Source organism: Gymnogyps californianus, chromosome 7 (assembly GCF_018139145.2).
Source record: "Gymnogyps californianus isolate 813 chromosome 7, ASM1813914v2, whole genome shotgun sequence".
Taxonomy (NCBI): Eukaryota; Metazoa; Chordata; class Aves; order Accipitriformes; family Cathartidae; genus Gymnogyps; species Gymnogyps californianus.
Window position 1 is genome coordinate 38,293,284 of NC_059477.1, and position 16,307 is coordinate 38,309,590.

At 35.4% G+C, this 16,307-nt stretch overlaps 1 protein-coding gene across 1 annotated transcript in view; it reads right to left on the bottom strand.

The window, feature by feature from the left end:
• Positions 1-303: 303 nt before the first annotated feature.
• The window catches only part of LRP1B (LDL receptor related protein 1B), a 749,866-nt gene continuing 733,862 nt past the window's right edge, over positions 304-16,307 (bottom strand). Inside the window, exons 87-91 of the mRNA XM_050899978.1 lie at positions 8,929-9,005; positions 6,694-6,784; positions 4,127-4,271; positions 2,999-3,097; positions 304-444 (exon numbers count right to left, since the gene is read on the bottom strand). Coding sequence (XP_050755935.1) covers positions 304-444; positions 2,999-3,097; positions 4,127-4,271; positions 6,694-6,784; positions 8,929-9,005 — 553 coding nt within the window. The remainder of the gene's footprint in view (positions 445-2,998; positions 3,098-4,126; positions 4,272-6,693; positions 6,785-8,928; positions 9,006-16,307) is intronic.

Sequence of the window (16,307 nt, forward strand, 5' to 3'; positions counted from 1 at the left end):
AGAAAATAGATTGCTCATTTTCACGCTACAAACGAATATGTTGTTTGCAATTTTAACAAATTTAAAGGTGTGTTATTTCAGCAGCATTGTTGTAAATTGTACCGTAGTGCAGTTTCTTCGTCATAAAAATACCTTACAAATGGTCAGTCAAAAGTCATCAGCAAAAGAAAAACCCAGAAAACAATCAACCAAACAAAAAACAGAGGTAATGCTGATGCCAAAACAATTATAATACTGTTGGTACATAGAAAAGTAATCCTTATATTTTATACATTTATACAGAGTATAAAAGGTAACAGCAGATTATGCCACAGTCTCCCTTATCCCAATATCTATTTTCTTTGGAAGGAGTTCTCTTCTTTCATCAACACTTGCTAAGGAGTTTCGACAGTTTTGTCCATCCATGTATAACTTTGCATATACTGGATTGGCGTAATTTGTTGGCTGCAGAGAAATTAAGCATAAATTAGATCAGTCGGATTAAACCAAAATAAACATTTATGGAAATGGAAATGGTTTTGTTAAAGCAAGAACAAGTACACATAAAATATAATTGGACATATTTAATAGATACCTGGACTTCTGCAAACCTGATAATGAGTTAATTAGTTAAAAATTAAATTAATGATGAGACATGCTACTAAAATAATCAACGACATGACATGCAGCATATTATGATATTAAAGCCATAAAAATGATGACAAAAATTAAAACAAAAACCTTGAAAAATGTCTCTGAAGTTGACTTGTCCACCTTATTACACTGGAAGATTTCAGAATAGATATGAAGAAGTTTATAGAGAAGGTGCACTGTGAGACCATGTGACAAGTTTAACAGTAGAAAACTGCAACCAACAGTTTCCATATATTACCTGTTCTAAGACATCAGCATCCCATCAATAGCTGACCATGTTTTCGAATTCTGTGGCCCAAATATACAACATGATTTGACCAAAAATTCAATACTTTTGTAATGTAAATTAAACTTTAATAATAAACCAGCATAACTGTTAATATATCAGAGTAGTTACAGATTGAGAAGTATTTTCTCAACAATTTTGGTAGTTTGGACTGTAATGAAAAAATCTATCGAAATGAGTGGTACTTCAGTATAGGACAAGTCCATTTTTAATTCTGCAAAGTACTTCAATATATGAGAAATCTCCTGAGTCTGACAGCACAGAAGGATGCATAACATGGATGAAAACTCACTCTCCTATCACTCATGCTAAGGAGAAAGCACTATTCAAGGTTTGTCATGTAAACATCTCCACTAATTCCTTCATACTTTATGCCTTTATTGTCTCCTAGAAGACCTTTGCTATCCAACTAGATGTTCAGCTTTTTACCTATAACAACTGGAAAGGCTATCTTGTGGTCAAAATCTTCCTTTTTCTTAGAAATAACAAAACAGCACAGCTTTGCTTACACAAATACTGAGTGGAACACCAGTAAGCTATAAAATAAGTAAATTAATTTGTTTGGTGTACGTAAGAAGTGGCTAAACTTTAAATTACTCAAAACAGAAGCGGGTAGGTTTTCTTGACTTGCAAATATCCTGAGTACACCCTGGGTAACAAGGAATGAAAGATGTCTAGAATCTTAGTTCTTCCTTTTCCTGTTGATCAATACCATTTCTGAGCCCAGGCTTCAGATATTCCTTAAGCTGGAATATCTACTAGCTACGGCAGCTACTCATTTAGTTAGTTAAAAGCTGCCTATTCCATCTATTGCAGATGATAAAGTGATTGCCTGGTGTTTCACACTTTCCTGGAATGGAGGCAGAAAAAGGTGAATCACATTTATTAAAAAAAAAAGAAAGAAAGAAAGAAGACGTTACTGTTCTATATTAATGGAACATAAATATGCAATCAACTGCTGCAGTAATTTATGAGAGCAAACTCTCAGTTATACCTGTCTGTCCCCATTGAATTAGAGATCTTTACATTTGTTGTAATGATTATAATCAGAAATTTAGGAAAACAGAAATTTAGTTTTATTTCAATTGACAGGACTCTTTATTTCATTGACAATCATTACTAAGGATGATAAGCACAACAGAACAGAGACACTTGGCATCTATATAGTGCCTTATGGAGTTATTAAAATTATATGTAATAGTAGGCTCTGTCTCTTTATACCTCTTTGAGTGGGTACTGACAGCATAATGCAGTACAGTGAGGTGCAGAAAGTAACTGGAGTGACTTGAATAACAGAAGGAGTTAATGTTAGAGATGGGCATATATTCTAGCTTTCGTCATCCATGGTTTTGTGCTCCATCAGAAATATCATACCTTACACAAATTGTTAAACTTCCAAATACAACATACTACAATCATGCAAGAACACAAATGGCACAAAAGATGAATATATAGAGAGGCACATGAAAACGAATGTCCCTTTTTAATATTTTAAATTCCAATGTTTTCAAACATCATGCTAAATTGTAGTCAAAATCTGATGGTTTAGAAGTAACTGTTTTATGATAAAAATTGATTGAAAGCTGAATATTCAAAAAATGCATTGCAGATATTAAAGGAAAATGTTCATTTTAGTGTGTTTCAAATTCCTGTAAAACAAAAGGACTTGTTTTCATTTATTTGGGAACTCCTTTCAGTTTGATACATGTCACTAAATGCCTGTAATTACATATAAATTGCAAATATATCAAGATACATGGCTGTGAATACTATGCTAAACTTATATAATGCTATAGAAAAGCATCACATTGCTTATCGGTTTTGCATTCCTTTGCAAAGACACATTTGCAGTTTTAGATCATGTTACAATGATGGGTACAGATGAAATTTTGTATGCAGAGAGGAATCCTTTATTTCAAATAGAAAATGTATTATTTACTGTCATTCTTCCTTCCATTAAAAGAAGAAAAACAAAATGGAAAAAAACCCCGAAAATGCCTCTATTCAAAAATGACAGACAAACTTTCTTTAGAAAGGGGCTGTGGTGGAATGAAATGGATTTGAATCATCATTTCTCACCCCTGTTGATAGTGGTCCTTTCAAGTCAGAGTTTAGGTAGATTGATGGAGCTGTGTGGGGAAGCTTGAATGCAGTGGGCCCTCCCCCTATGTATCTGGCCTGTGTAAACAGAAAATTTTAGTTTCTGTGCTAATAGAGCATTTTCCATGTATACTTATCAACACTGTTAAATAAACAGTGCACCGATTAAAAACATTATTTTAGAGTGATCTACAATCAAAAAAATCTACTTACAGGTATTCTTCAGCATGAAAAATTCTTGCATTCAATAAGAGAATAAAACTCAGCATTTAAAAATCATTTTCCATTAAGGATTAGAGCCAGACTTCACAATAAGCATTGGCTCAGTTACTCTTCCTCCCATGAGTAACTCCATTTTCAGCTTACCTCTTGTATTCAGCACACTGACTATGTGATTCAGCAATGACACTCCTAGAGCTAACAGTAATCCGGTTATTGCTTTGTCAGAAATGCCACAGAATGATGCCTGCCCTTTGGTGTATGTCTGATTACAGAGCTCTAGGAAAGATATCGCAGCATTACCCCGTTCATCCCTTGTCACATCACTCAGGGAGTTCAATCGCTGAAGAGCGGTGCTGCAGAAGTGACAGCATCTTTTACAAGAAAATGATAGTACTTACTAGCTTTGTGTAAACATTTAATCTATCTATCCAGCCAGGACTCCGAATTCTTTATGCCTTTGGAAGTTTTCATATATGAAATAAGTTAGTCTCATATGTATGCACACACTCTTTCATGCTTCAAACGGTAGACTGTACAATAATATATTTCCATTCAGTATTTGCGACTAGACTAAAAAGATAGGTTGCGATTTGGCAGCTTAAGGCGGATGTGTCTACGACAAAAAACTCATTTCGTAGTTTAGTTCTAACTCTATTTTGGTAAAATGCAGGCATGAGGAAAAATGTCCATCAGCAAGCATCAGACTGCAAAACAGCCGTTAATATACATATGACATTTATTCTAATGAAATCTAACTTGCCTTCGTATTCATTAACTAAATCTAAATGTCATTGTTTTATGTTTCTATTAATTACATTTAAAGTCAAAACCTTTGTAAGACATAAAATAAGTAGTGATTTTGCCACTAGAAAAAGAAAAAATTACCTTTTCTGCATTTACAGTAAAATCTGAGGCTAAAAGACCACCTTCACTGTGATCATGGCCCACCTCATACATGTTATATGATGGATTGCCAATTTCTACATTGATTCCTCCATTTATAATGGGTTGTCTTCTGATAGTTTTTGTCCTATAATGCATAAACACACAAAAAAAGAAGCTAGTGATTTATCAAGTCATTTCTTGGATGCTTCATCCCAAAACAGTACAAATTTTATTTTATTTCCCTTTAATCATTAAGACCAACAGGATGAGAAAGTGTTTCCTGCAGAGACAATCAGAAAATCCTTCCATTTTTCAAACAAAGTAGCAATCTGAGTCTATGTGTAGATCTCACATAAGCTGGAAGTAGCTTTTTATTGTTTTTCTCAGTCTGGCTGTCGTGGTATGAACTCATGCAAAGTGCTCACTCATTGTCTATAACCCTGACTTCCTCCTATTATTTCCAGATTTCCCTCACTTCCCAAGGAAAGCCTTGCAAATTCATTGCAGATTCCCTGCAATAATGAAGATGGTGTGAACATGAGTCATGTTCCCTTGCTCATTCATTTCACTTCCATTTGAAATCAGTTGCCCAAAGTCAGTTGTAATCAGAGGACAAGCAAATGGTTTCATTACAATGCATTAAAAATGTATGAACTTCTCGTAGTTCCAGTTTGTATTCCCTGCCAGTGGTTATTGGAAAGCTGAAGTTCAGCTTGAATTTTTTCAAACTTTAATAAAAGATAGAGTCTTATTTTTAACCTTGAATTAGATATCAGTAAAAATAAGTGATTGAGTTGAATTGTTTTAGTTGCTGAATTCATTTCTTTTAGCTAAGGAGGTGATTTTAGTCTGTGCAGTTGAAATAACCTCAAGAGGGTAATTTTTCCCAATGCAATATGTTCTCTAGAATTACAAAGAAATAATAGGGAGGTCACAGTCAGGATGATAATAGTCGAGTCCTCTTGTGTGGTTGAGAAAGATGCAGTCAGTGTCTGAAATCCAATACACTAAAGGATCTGTATTTTTAAGAAACAGTATAGAAAAAATATTTCCTAAAATAAGCACTTATCTGTAGCATATAACTGTTGAGCATCTATACCTAGTTTAATACTTGACAGTCTTCTTTGAAGAGATAAAAACCCTCTAAAATACATTTCCAAATATAATTTTAAGAAAAAAAAAGTTCTATATTGAGGTTAGTTCTATTCTTCTACTGAAGATCTATTATTTAACAAGTTATTCTCAATAACTTAAACAATTTACAGACCAGCAACAGGTTTTCAGGATTTGGCTACCACTAAACTTGGTTTTTAGGTACAGCAGCATGTAATGACATCCATGGACCCTGGCAGGGTCAGCATTACTAACAGTATGGTCAGGGAATGTATTTATTTTGTTGGCTTTTTGAAAAGGATTTAAAAATTAATGCTTACTAGTTAGCACCAGAGTTTGCTGGGGAGATCCTATGTATGATGCTAGATGATAGTAACTTAAAAGATTCTTCTAGTCTGGAGGACTGAAATAGTCTCATAAATGGTCACATTTGCAGAAGCAGTAGATTCATCACATATTTCTAAAGGACTTTACAAAAGAAGACATTATCTCGGTTTCAGAGGTGGGGTAACAAGCCCCAGAAGAAAGGAAGACAGCTGCTCAAGACCAACCAGCAGGCCAGTTTCAGGCCTGAAGTAAATGGTTTGCTGTCTGATTCCCACTCCAGGTCTTCCCTAGTTGGCCATGTCCTTATTACTAGGAATCTTCCCTTGTTAAGTCTGCATCGCCACTAACATCACTTTCTCGTTTCTCTGAATACAAGGAAGTTAGCAGCTCTCTCAGGTATCTGCATACACTAGAAACACTCTTGCTTCCCCTGCCACCCAATACGGCCTTTGAAGAACTGGCCAAAGTCAAAATGTCTACTACACTCCCTAAGTTCATTATCAGCTCTAAGGCAGCTAAATTCAAGAGAACAAAAGATTCACTGTTCAGTGCTGGAATTTGGCCTCCTATGCAAGATACTAAAGAAATACAGTAATGATGACAAGGCTTGGAACTCCACAGTAGACACTTTGGACATTGTTTACATCTTCACTATAGCTTATATAAAATTGAAAAGAACTAATCAAAGTAAATAAATTGAAGTGAACTGTAACTAGAAACTAGAAATTCTGCACAGGCTCTATCTGGAAGTATTTATAGACGTGAACAATATTAATTACGTCGTTCCAATGAAATACATTAATTCTGTTTACTAAGTTCACTAAGTCTCTGGATAAAATTATTAACACTTATACAGCCTTGGCAGGATTGAGCAAACTGGATAAGGAAAGAACTACATTTTCTTATCTAGTGTATGTGGAATATAGGTATAAATAATAGACGTGATTCTTCCAGCAAGAACCAAAACGTAACTAAGTCGCTGCATCCAGAAACAAGTTTTGGGTTGTTTGTTGCGGCTTTTTTTAATATCTGCTCCACATATATAAAGTGATTTTTTTAAATCAAAAAGATGTACGTACTTTAAAGATGTACTTTTTTACTTCATACATCAACATAAAATTACTTACCTTCGTTTCCTTTTGCAAAGAAATAGTCCAATTACCAGAGTAGTGATCAAAGTCACCAGTAAAACAAGAGGAACAATGATTGCAATGCTTCCTAAAACAGGAAAAGGAAATATCATTGAATACTCACAGCTACATCTAATAATTTCTTCACAGCTGTAAAACAGTTAAATTAATTTAAAAAGAATAATTTCCCTCACCAACAAATGCAATTTCATGTGATGAGCTTCACTGATTTGAGATTTTAATGTTGATCAATAAGAAAAATATCATTACAGATAATGGTGTACACACAAGTACTTTTATCAACAAATCAGGAAATTCCTCTTTCTGGATACCAATATACTTTGGACTAATTCCCGGCCCTCATTTGCAGCGATACTGTATGAAGGTGTGTGGAATTGCTGAACAATTTGGATTGGAGTGGCATGGCCACTGACTTTAACTGCCACCATCATCTTCAGTAGTTTAAGTCATGCAACTATTAATTTAAAATATTCAGTACGCATGGCTCTAATTGAAGAATTCTATTATTAGCATTTATATGTATTTATTACTTTTATTTGTGGGAAAATGAAAAGTAGTAAGCAATATTCATTTCTAGATGGTTGGTGCATTCCTGCATTTTACTGCATTGTACTCGAGAGTCAATAATTTTGTTATGTTGATATAGGCAATCAAGGAAACTACAATAATGCTTAATGTAGCAGAAAAACAGTGCACAGATCAGACAGCGATGTTAAAGGAGAGGAGGGAACAGGGAAGAAGAAAATGGGCTTAACATTATTTTGGCAGATAACTTCACTGAAATGAGACTACCTGCAAAAATAAGGTCAGCAATTGTACCCTTCTAAGAATTTCTCAGCTTTAAGGTAAGTATCTGGCAATAAAGAAATACATGCAACAAATAATTTTGCGTTATAAAAAACTGGCCCTTATAAACTACAGGACTCCAGTATAAAGCCAATGTGGAAAGACATGCATTTCCTTTAATATCACAATCCTTAACTGGTGGAAAACAAAAATATTGCTGGTTGTTTCACCGGTTACATTTATTGATTTATTAAAAAAATAAGCTGTTGGCAGTCTCTGCTCTACATTAAACACAGTCTAAATAAAGAATTGAAAAAGATGCCTTGAATTCTGCCTGAAGGCTTACTGAAAGCCGAGTCAGGTTGTCAGAGGCCCAAAATGAAGTACTACTGAATAAAAACTTGAAGCATCCTGAGTTCACTTCAGTTTACGAAGATTCAGGATGTGAAGGATATTAAAACAATGCTATTTTAAGATAACATTTGATAAATAACTGGATGCAGTTCTACTTAGGAGGCAAAAAAAAAAAAAAGGTTCATTTTGTCTTGGCAGGTAAACATTCAAGAAAAAAACCTGAAAAACAGCCCACCAGGCATGAATTGCCATCTGGTGACCATGGTGCAGCCTGGGGTCTAGGAGCAGGCACAAGACAAACACCCATTTTCCCAAATCATAGCAGGTATTTCCTCAACATGAAATACTGATCTAGGTTCTGGCTTCTTTTTTGCCCGTTTCCAGCTTGTAAGTGTTATTTCACTTGTCTGGATCTCTAGGAAGATTTCATCTAAGCATCAAGCTGACCTGAATAGTGGGCGATTCATTTTACTGCTCCAGTTGGGTTAAACGTGACCAAGAGACGTAGAGCAGGGTACCATCAGTGTACTCAATGCACCGCAGGGAACCTTGTCCAGTTTAAACTGCCAATAGTGTAGCAATACCATCCTTTTATGCTTACAGACATGTTTAAAAAAATACGACAGGAGCGATTCTTACTTTCAGGATGATTTTCACAGTAGGTAAAATTCAAACCTCTGCAGACAGCCAATGCAAAAGTTATGAACTACTTACAACTCTATTTTTGATGCTTTCAGTAGGACTTAAATGGTCAGAGGTCTCGTGCTAGTTCTCGGCACAGCAGTGATATCACCGAGCACTTGCCACTTGATACACTTTCTTTAAGAAAAGTGCAGGCTAGCCCTTGAAGCAGTGAGTGTATAGCATACGGCTTGCATCCAAACCACCTCATGAAACACTGAATGTCAAGCAAAAAGTTGAGAGAGATCTACATTGGGGTTTTTTTTATTAAAAAAATACAGGTAACCAGCACATTTCATGACACAAACTCACATTCTAAAATATCAGCAGGTTAAAATTTCTAAACTGAGCCAAATTTGACAAGTGATAGCAGTTATTTGAAGCACTTACTTGTACTGATATTGTCAGACTTGCTGCTTTTGGGAGCTGGCCTCTCACACTGTGTGCCTGACCAGTTGGCTGAACATCTAAAAGGATCCAATTAAGATGGTAAAGTTAATAGATGTCAGCTATTAACACACTAACCTATTAAAGAGACCACCAGCATCTTCTCAAGAGCTACACGAATGACAACAGTGATTCTACAAAATAAACAATAAGCTTCATGGAAGGAGTCAGCAGTACTCTGCCACAACACTTACAACGTTCTGAGTAAGTTTTTAGTTTTGAAACTACAGCTTTGTATCTTCAATTCCTGTTACTACCACTGCAATCTTCATTCCAGAGTCCTTTTCTAAAATTCTTGAATAATAAAACAACAGACATAATCAATGGTATGTTAACGTCCTATTAAACCAACTACCACCTACAATGCACTAATGAAGGAACACTTGAGCTGGATCCACGCATAGCCAACTTAGTCCAGGAAGGCTTATTTGCTGAGGCACTTTATTTGCACCATATTGTTTTAGGGTCAGCTTTGATCTAGAAGCTCTACAGACGTATGGCACAGATGGTCTTTAAAAACATGCTTATTAATTGACAGTTGATTCAAAAATTTTCACACAATAGATAAACTGCATTATAATTTAGAAGTTCTTCATGTTTATTGAAATAAGTTTGTTTATTTAAATAAACATGGTAAATACACACTTAAATTTCCTCACTGCAAAGGAACCCCCCAATTACTAATTAATTACACACATTATGGCTCACAATGATATATTTTAAAACTGAACCCAACTGACATTTCCACTCCTGCTTACCACCACTTTAGCACATTCTAAGTCACACGGAACACATGATTTTAATCTTTTAAAAGATGCATCTGTTCCATTTTTTTACAGATCTCTTTTTAGCAATTATATCAAATGGAAATGATTACACTGACAGCCTACGTTACTAAGATATTATTCAAGGAACTCTTTTTTTCAAAAGATCACTATTCAACATATGGCTGCAAAGTAAGTATCTCCAGTTTTGTAGAGAAACACCATAAATCTTTATACTTAGAATATTCTACTGGGATCCAAACTGTTGGCATGTGACAACCATGAAATAAAGTCTTTATATTTCTTACTGGAAGTTTTGCATCATTGCAGCTGGGGATTCAGCTTATGTGATTAAAGCTTGTTACGAGAGGCAATTTTCATTTAATACTACACTATTGAAAGGGAAAGATTTCTCTGAGAGCTAGACATATCTTAACTTTGTACCTAAATCCTTATATTGAAGGTTTCAAATGCTTCCACTGTATAAGAGAATCATTACTATAAATCTGTCTTAAAACAGTTTAAAGAATATAAGATAGTGAGACCAGTAAAAGAATCACTATGAAGCATGCAAGTATAAGCTTATGAGAAAATTGTGTATAATGTACAATTATGCTCTTCAAAATCTTACAGCAGATATGACACCACAACAGTTGGTGAAGAAAGAAATCCTACAGCTATATATGTAGTAAACAGAGGAACAAATTAAGGTAAGAATATTAGCAGCTCTTTACCTATCTCGGCATTTTAATTGTAAAAGTCAGATTGCTATATTGAAACACTTCTGAGGCATTTGATAGAAGTCTCATAAAAACATGATAGCTAGTTGCCACTTCATTTTCATTTCTTTCAAATGCTTGCTGTCTCCAATAAACTTCAAAGGGACTGAAGCTGACAGGATGGCAGTCATTTCCTTCTATAGTCAGAGGTAAAATGATTGCCCTTTTATGGTCCAGCAAGCTAGTAAAGACTTGTCTTGGCCAGACAGAATAAAAAAAGAAATAAAGCCCAGGGGAAAGGTATGTTGTCAGCCAGGGAATTTGACACAGAAAATTAGCCATGAGCAGGCACATGAATAATGATGGGGTTGGGACACGGAGAACTTTTCCTGTAGGAACATGGGAAATGAGCAGGTCTTAACCAGTTTCAATTGTCTTCAGATACCGTAGACAGAAATTGCTCTTAATAATAACATTTTCTGATATTAGGACATTTAAACTCAGACTTCTCAGTACCTAGCATGGGAAATGCCTTCTGGTTCAATCTGATGCACAGTATTTTGTACCTTTCCCAATCATTTGGTACCAGAAGCCTTTGTTCTGTAGCATTGTCAATAGTTGTATGGTCAGCGATAGGACATTTGCAGTACGGGCAAACAAAAAGGCATTAACGAAGCAGGACTACATAAAGCCAGTGGTTTCATTGACGACATTCATATTATCAAGAACTTTGAAGAAAGAACAGTGATAATGCCTAATCTGAGCTACATACAAACAAACACAGATGGAAACAGATGGGGAGCTTGACAGTGAAGGACAGGTTGGAGTCAGCTGAGTGGTGCAAGGCGCTACAGTGAACATCTTAAGGTGCAAACCTCCAGTTCCCAACAGAATCGGTGAACAGATCAAAGAGCAACAATATCATAGAGAATGCCAATATAAAAACTGAAAGCGAATGTAATAAAGGTTGTACACGGTCTGCTGCCAAGGTCATTAATAAAACTATGCTACAGCGCTCTCTCTTACAATTTAGTTCTACATTTAGAAAGAGATGACTGCTTGGGAAACACGTTCTGAGATAGAGAATGCCTACGCGATAGGAATTACTTATTTTGAGGAAACAGTATTACAGAAGAGACACGCTTTAAAAACTTTAAACTGAAATTATAAAGGTGTGCCACTTGTAACGAGGAATATTTAGAATTAATATATTTACATTTCAGAGACTGATCATGCTGTTGTTACAGAATCTATTCATGAGAGAAAACGTCTCTCTCCTCTATTTTTGTATAACCCTTACAGGTCAGTGCACTGAAACACTCTAAACTCAATTATACAGGCACTTGACCAAAAGGAACTATTTGACTATGAAATGTCTGAACAAATAGCAAAAACTAGTAAAAGGGCTAATTTGGTGGCAGTGTGCAATTTTTTTTGTTTTTGTTTCTCTTTTTTTCCCTTTTTTTTGTGCCACAGGCATTGTCATAAAAATATAATATAGCAGGTATAATATGCAGTTAAAAGTGCTTTCGTAGACAACTGCTTTCCAACTCAATATACCAGTGTATCAAAAAAATGACAGAAAGCAGCACTGAAAGATTAGTCTAAAGGTATAGCAGAATCTGTGAAACAGTCATTACAAAATAGAGGTGGAAGGGGAATTGAAAATGTTTCTTACCTATAAATGATATTTCTTCTTTATACAAAGTAATTTTCTAACTTTGCTTTTCTTTTTATAGTCATGGCATAGATAGTAATGTATAGTAAAACTTCCTAATGAAGGTATCCAGCCTCACTATTTCAAGAACACTTACATTAAAATTTCACTGGAACATGTCTCATTATTAATATTAAATCTATTTGTAAGACAAGAGAAGAGAACACCTGGATTATAGTTATTTACTATCTGTATTAAATTGCATTGAAAGATGGAAATCAAAATAATCCTCTTTTTCCCCCAAGCTCTGTAGCATGTCATAGGATGACAAAATCCTTGCACAAACCAAATCACTAAACTATTCCTTATAATAAATTTAGCAATACTTTTGGAAGGATGCTTTCTTCATACAGGGAGCTGATATTATAGAGTTATACCCACAGATAAACCCCTAAAGATACAAAGAACTTTCATAACAATGAAAGACCAAAAAACGCACCCCAACTTCGATCAATAGCACATCTTGTACCTTCTCCTATATTGTGGGGTTTAATTATTTTCAAATAATAACTTTTCCATAATTATTTTATACATGAACAGACCACATTTTAGTATTTTTGTCTAATGAGCATCACTTGGTATCTTTATAAGGAAAACAAAGTGAAGGAATTCGATGTAGAAGCTAAGGGATAGAAACTTTACAACGCTACCTGAAAATGAAATACAGATTCCCTTGCAATCCAATAAATTAAGAATAAGAATATTGCATAATCCAAAAGTAGGCAAAACAACAGAAAATTACTTTTGAGGAACCCAAAGAATCTTAAATTTAGTAACAACGTCCATGAAAAAATAAAATGTGATATAAAATAAATGACACTAAACATGAATTTTAATTTGTGCATGAGATTACTATATACAAATCATTCACAGTTGCTGCATGGTGTTCACTGCAAAGGAACAAGCCTTCAGATGCAACTCAGCCTCTATCATCCCAAGGTAAGAAAAAGAAGTAATTGAGGGTCATTAAACACGATGCTATTAGCAATATGTGTGCAGTACATATGCTATACAAGTATTAATATTAACATAGAGTAAATATGTAAAAATTAAGCATGTCTAGATGACTACTACTGTAGCTGAAATTACACTGAGCAACAAAGCAAAAGGAAAAGAAGAGATTGAAATGGTAAGAAAAAAGAATGAGAAATGACTGGATCAATAGGTATATGACAAACCACTTTTTTCTCTCCTTCTCACAGAGGCAAAGTAAGCAGTGATGTACAGCAGCAGCCACTGTGCAAGTTTTATCCAAACAATTTTAAACTCATGGACAAAGGATACCTGCATTACAGCCTAGCTAGTAAATGTTCAATGAAAAATATGCATACTCCTCTTTTCCAAGGTCTTCTCATTTCTTCCTTTGACAACCACTCTTCAAACATCTGTTTGCATTTAATTCTTGAACTAATACTAGTTTGCGATACAAACTGAATGAAAGATCTTCTATAATATAAAGTTATAACCTGCTGATTATGTTCAAATTCAAGACTTTTATAACAAAGGTATTTTTAGTTGAAAAAGAAAGCTCTCAAAGGACTAGCATAACACTGTGAAATTCCTGTTTTAATTGTAATTGGGGAGCTCATTAAATATACCCCAGGAAATCATATGGAAAACATTTATTGCAAGATACTTGATAAAATTTTCTGTTCTCTGACTTATACTGCCTGTCATGGTTACAATTGCCTTCTGCTCTTAGGCAGTCTTCTCAATGCTGCAATTGTTCTACGCTGCAGTGGTTTTTTCTACTTGACCTTGAGAAAGTGCCAGTCAGGATTGCATGGTACAGTCTCTTTCTTGTCCACAACTGGACTATGGATGTGTCTTAACCTTTTTTTGAACAGAGGTTTGCCATAGTTATGAGTTTTACATTTATGTACGAACTTGCATGTACTTACAGCATTTGTACAAGTCATACATGTACTTACATAAAAACTGTTCATATTTGAAGATTTTTCAACACAAAAGGAATGTCAGGAGGAAGGTACAGCATCACAGGAATATGAGCTGGATGGAAGTTCCTCCATCAAGAGGAATGCACTCTTTTCTTTCTGATTTCCGTGACATAAACACACGCACACATGCATACGCGTGTGTGTACCCACACACACAGACACACACAGTGTCTCTCTCCAACCTACTGGAAAAAAGCTGGCAAGAACATCTCTCTTGTTTATTTCACTCCTGCAGGAATTATTTTTTCTAATTTATCCATGTCTCCACTTCCAAGTTCAAGCTTCTTGTTATCACTTTTAAGCAATTCCACAACTTGTTCTCTCCCCATTTGTTCACTATTGTCTTTAACCTACCACTCCACCAAAATTCTCAGTTTAGAAATGAAGTAATTTATTCTTTCTCCACTCTTCACTCTTCAGTTTCCTCTGTTACCAAACTTACGCTTTCTTTCAACTCCTGTATGGTATGGGCCTTTTAATTAATTTGAAAGACCACTGATTTCTCTATCTAATTTGCTCTCAGAGTCATGCATCTGCTTACTGCAAGCAATTAAACTATCCAGGATGACTTATACTTCATTATAGAAGAACTGATGTTCGTTCTAAGGTAGTGTCCTGGTTTCGGCTGGGACAGAGTTAACTTTCTTTTTAGTAGCTGGTACAGTGCTGTGTTTTGGATTTAGTGGGAAAATAATGTTGATAACACTCTGATGTTTTAGTTGTTGCTAAGTAGCGCTTATCCTAAGTTGAGGACTTTTCAGTTTCCCATGCTCTGCCAGCAAGCAGGTGTGCAAGAAGCTGGGAGGGAGCAGAGCCGGGGCAGCTGACCTGAACTAGCCAAAGGGATATTCCATACCATGGAACGTCATGCCCAGTATATAAACTGGGGGGAGTCGGCCGGGAGGCGCGGATCGCGGCTCGGGAACTAACTGGGCATCGGTCAGCGGGTGGTGAGCAATTGCATTGTGCATCACTGGTTTTTGCCTCCCCCCCCCCTTCCTTTTTTTTGTTGCATTCGTTTTCATTACTATTATTATTATATTTCATTATTACTATTGTTAGTATTACATTTTACTTTAGTTATTAAACTGTTCTTATCTCAACCCACGAGTTTTACTTTTTTTTTCCTTTGCTTTCCTCCTCCTCACCCCACTGGGAGGGGGAGGGGGAAACGGCTGCGTGGTGCTGAGTTGCTGACTGGGGTTAAACCACGACATGTAGAAATGCAGCACACATAACCTGAAGCCCTCTGAACAGTCAACACATCTAGCCACAGGCAACTAATTTAATGCTGTACATTGTCCTATGAATTTCTCTGTTTCTGATGACACCTAGGAAACAGAGGCTCCGAACTGTAGATGCACAGAATTGCACACACCTCTATGCAGAAAGTAACCTAAGAAGGAATAAATTACTATCCTCTTAATTAGACAGCATAATATAATCTTACTTGTTTCACCTTAAAGTCCTCACCCACAGACATGGAGCATTGCTCAAAAGCTCATTAAAGCATTTAAAAGCTCTCTTTAAATTTAGTTGGCTTTAGATAAGGATCAATATGATTTCTATCTTCTACTGGTTTTGACTGTAAACTTGTAAAAGAAACTATCCTTCATCATGTTTCTATAATGCCTAGTGTAAGAGGGTTATGATTTGATCACATTTATTTGCAGATGCTAATACTACTACTACTACTACAAATAGACCACATCTATGTGCAGACGCAAATAATAATAGTAATACAAATAAAAAGATGGAATTATAGCAACCTATAGTTACAGTGAGGGTATAAAAGAAACAAAGGTGAGAGAGGATAATATTCTGTACTAAAGAAATTGATACAGCACTAGTATCACCTAACAACCAGTGACGATCTTGTGTACTTGAAAGTTTTAATTTTTTCCAACTCTCTTCATTGGTATCATACAAGGTATAATCTCTCCCTAAACCTTGCTTCTCTTGCATGAATGTGTATGCAGTTAGATAATTAGTAAGAAGGAAACAGAGGCAAATAAAGGTAATTATTAAAACAAAAGACAGACTGATAGAACAGATGGAACTGACAGTTTGTGAAATGAATAGAAGAAGCATTTCTTGATTATTTCTTGTTCATTCTGTTTTCAATGGATTTGTGAAGTTACTGGAGCAATTCAGACATATCTCA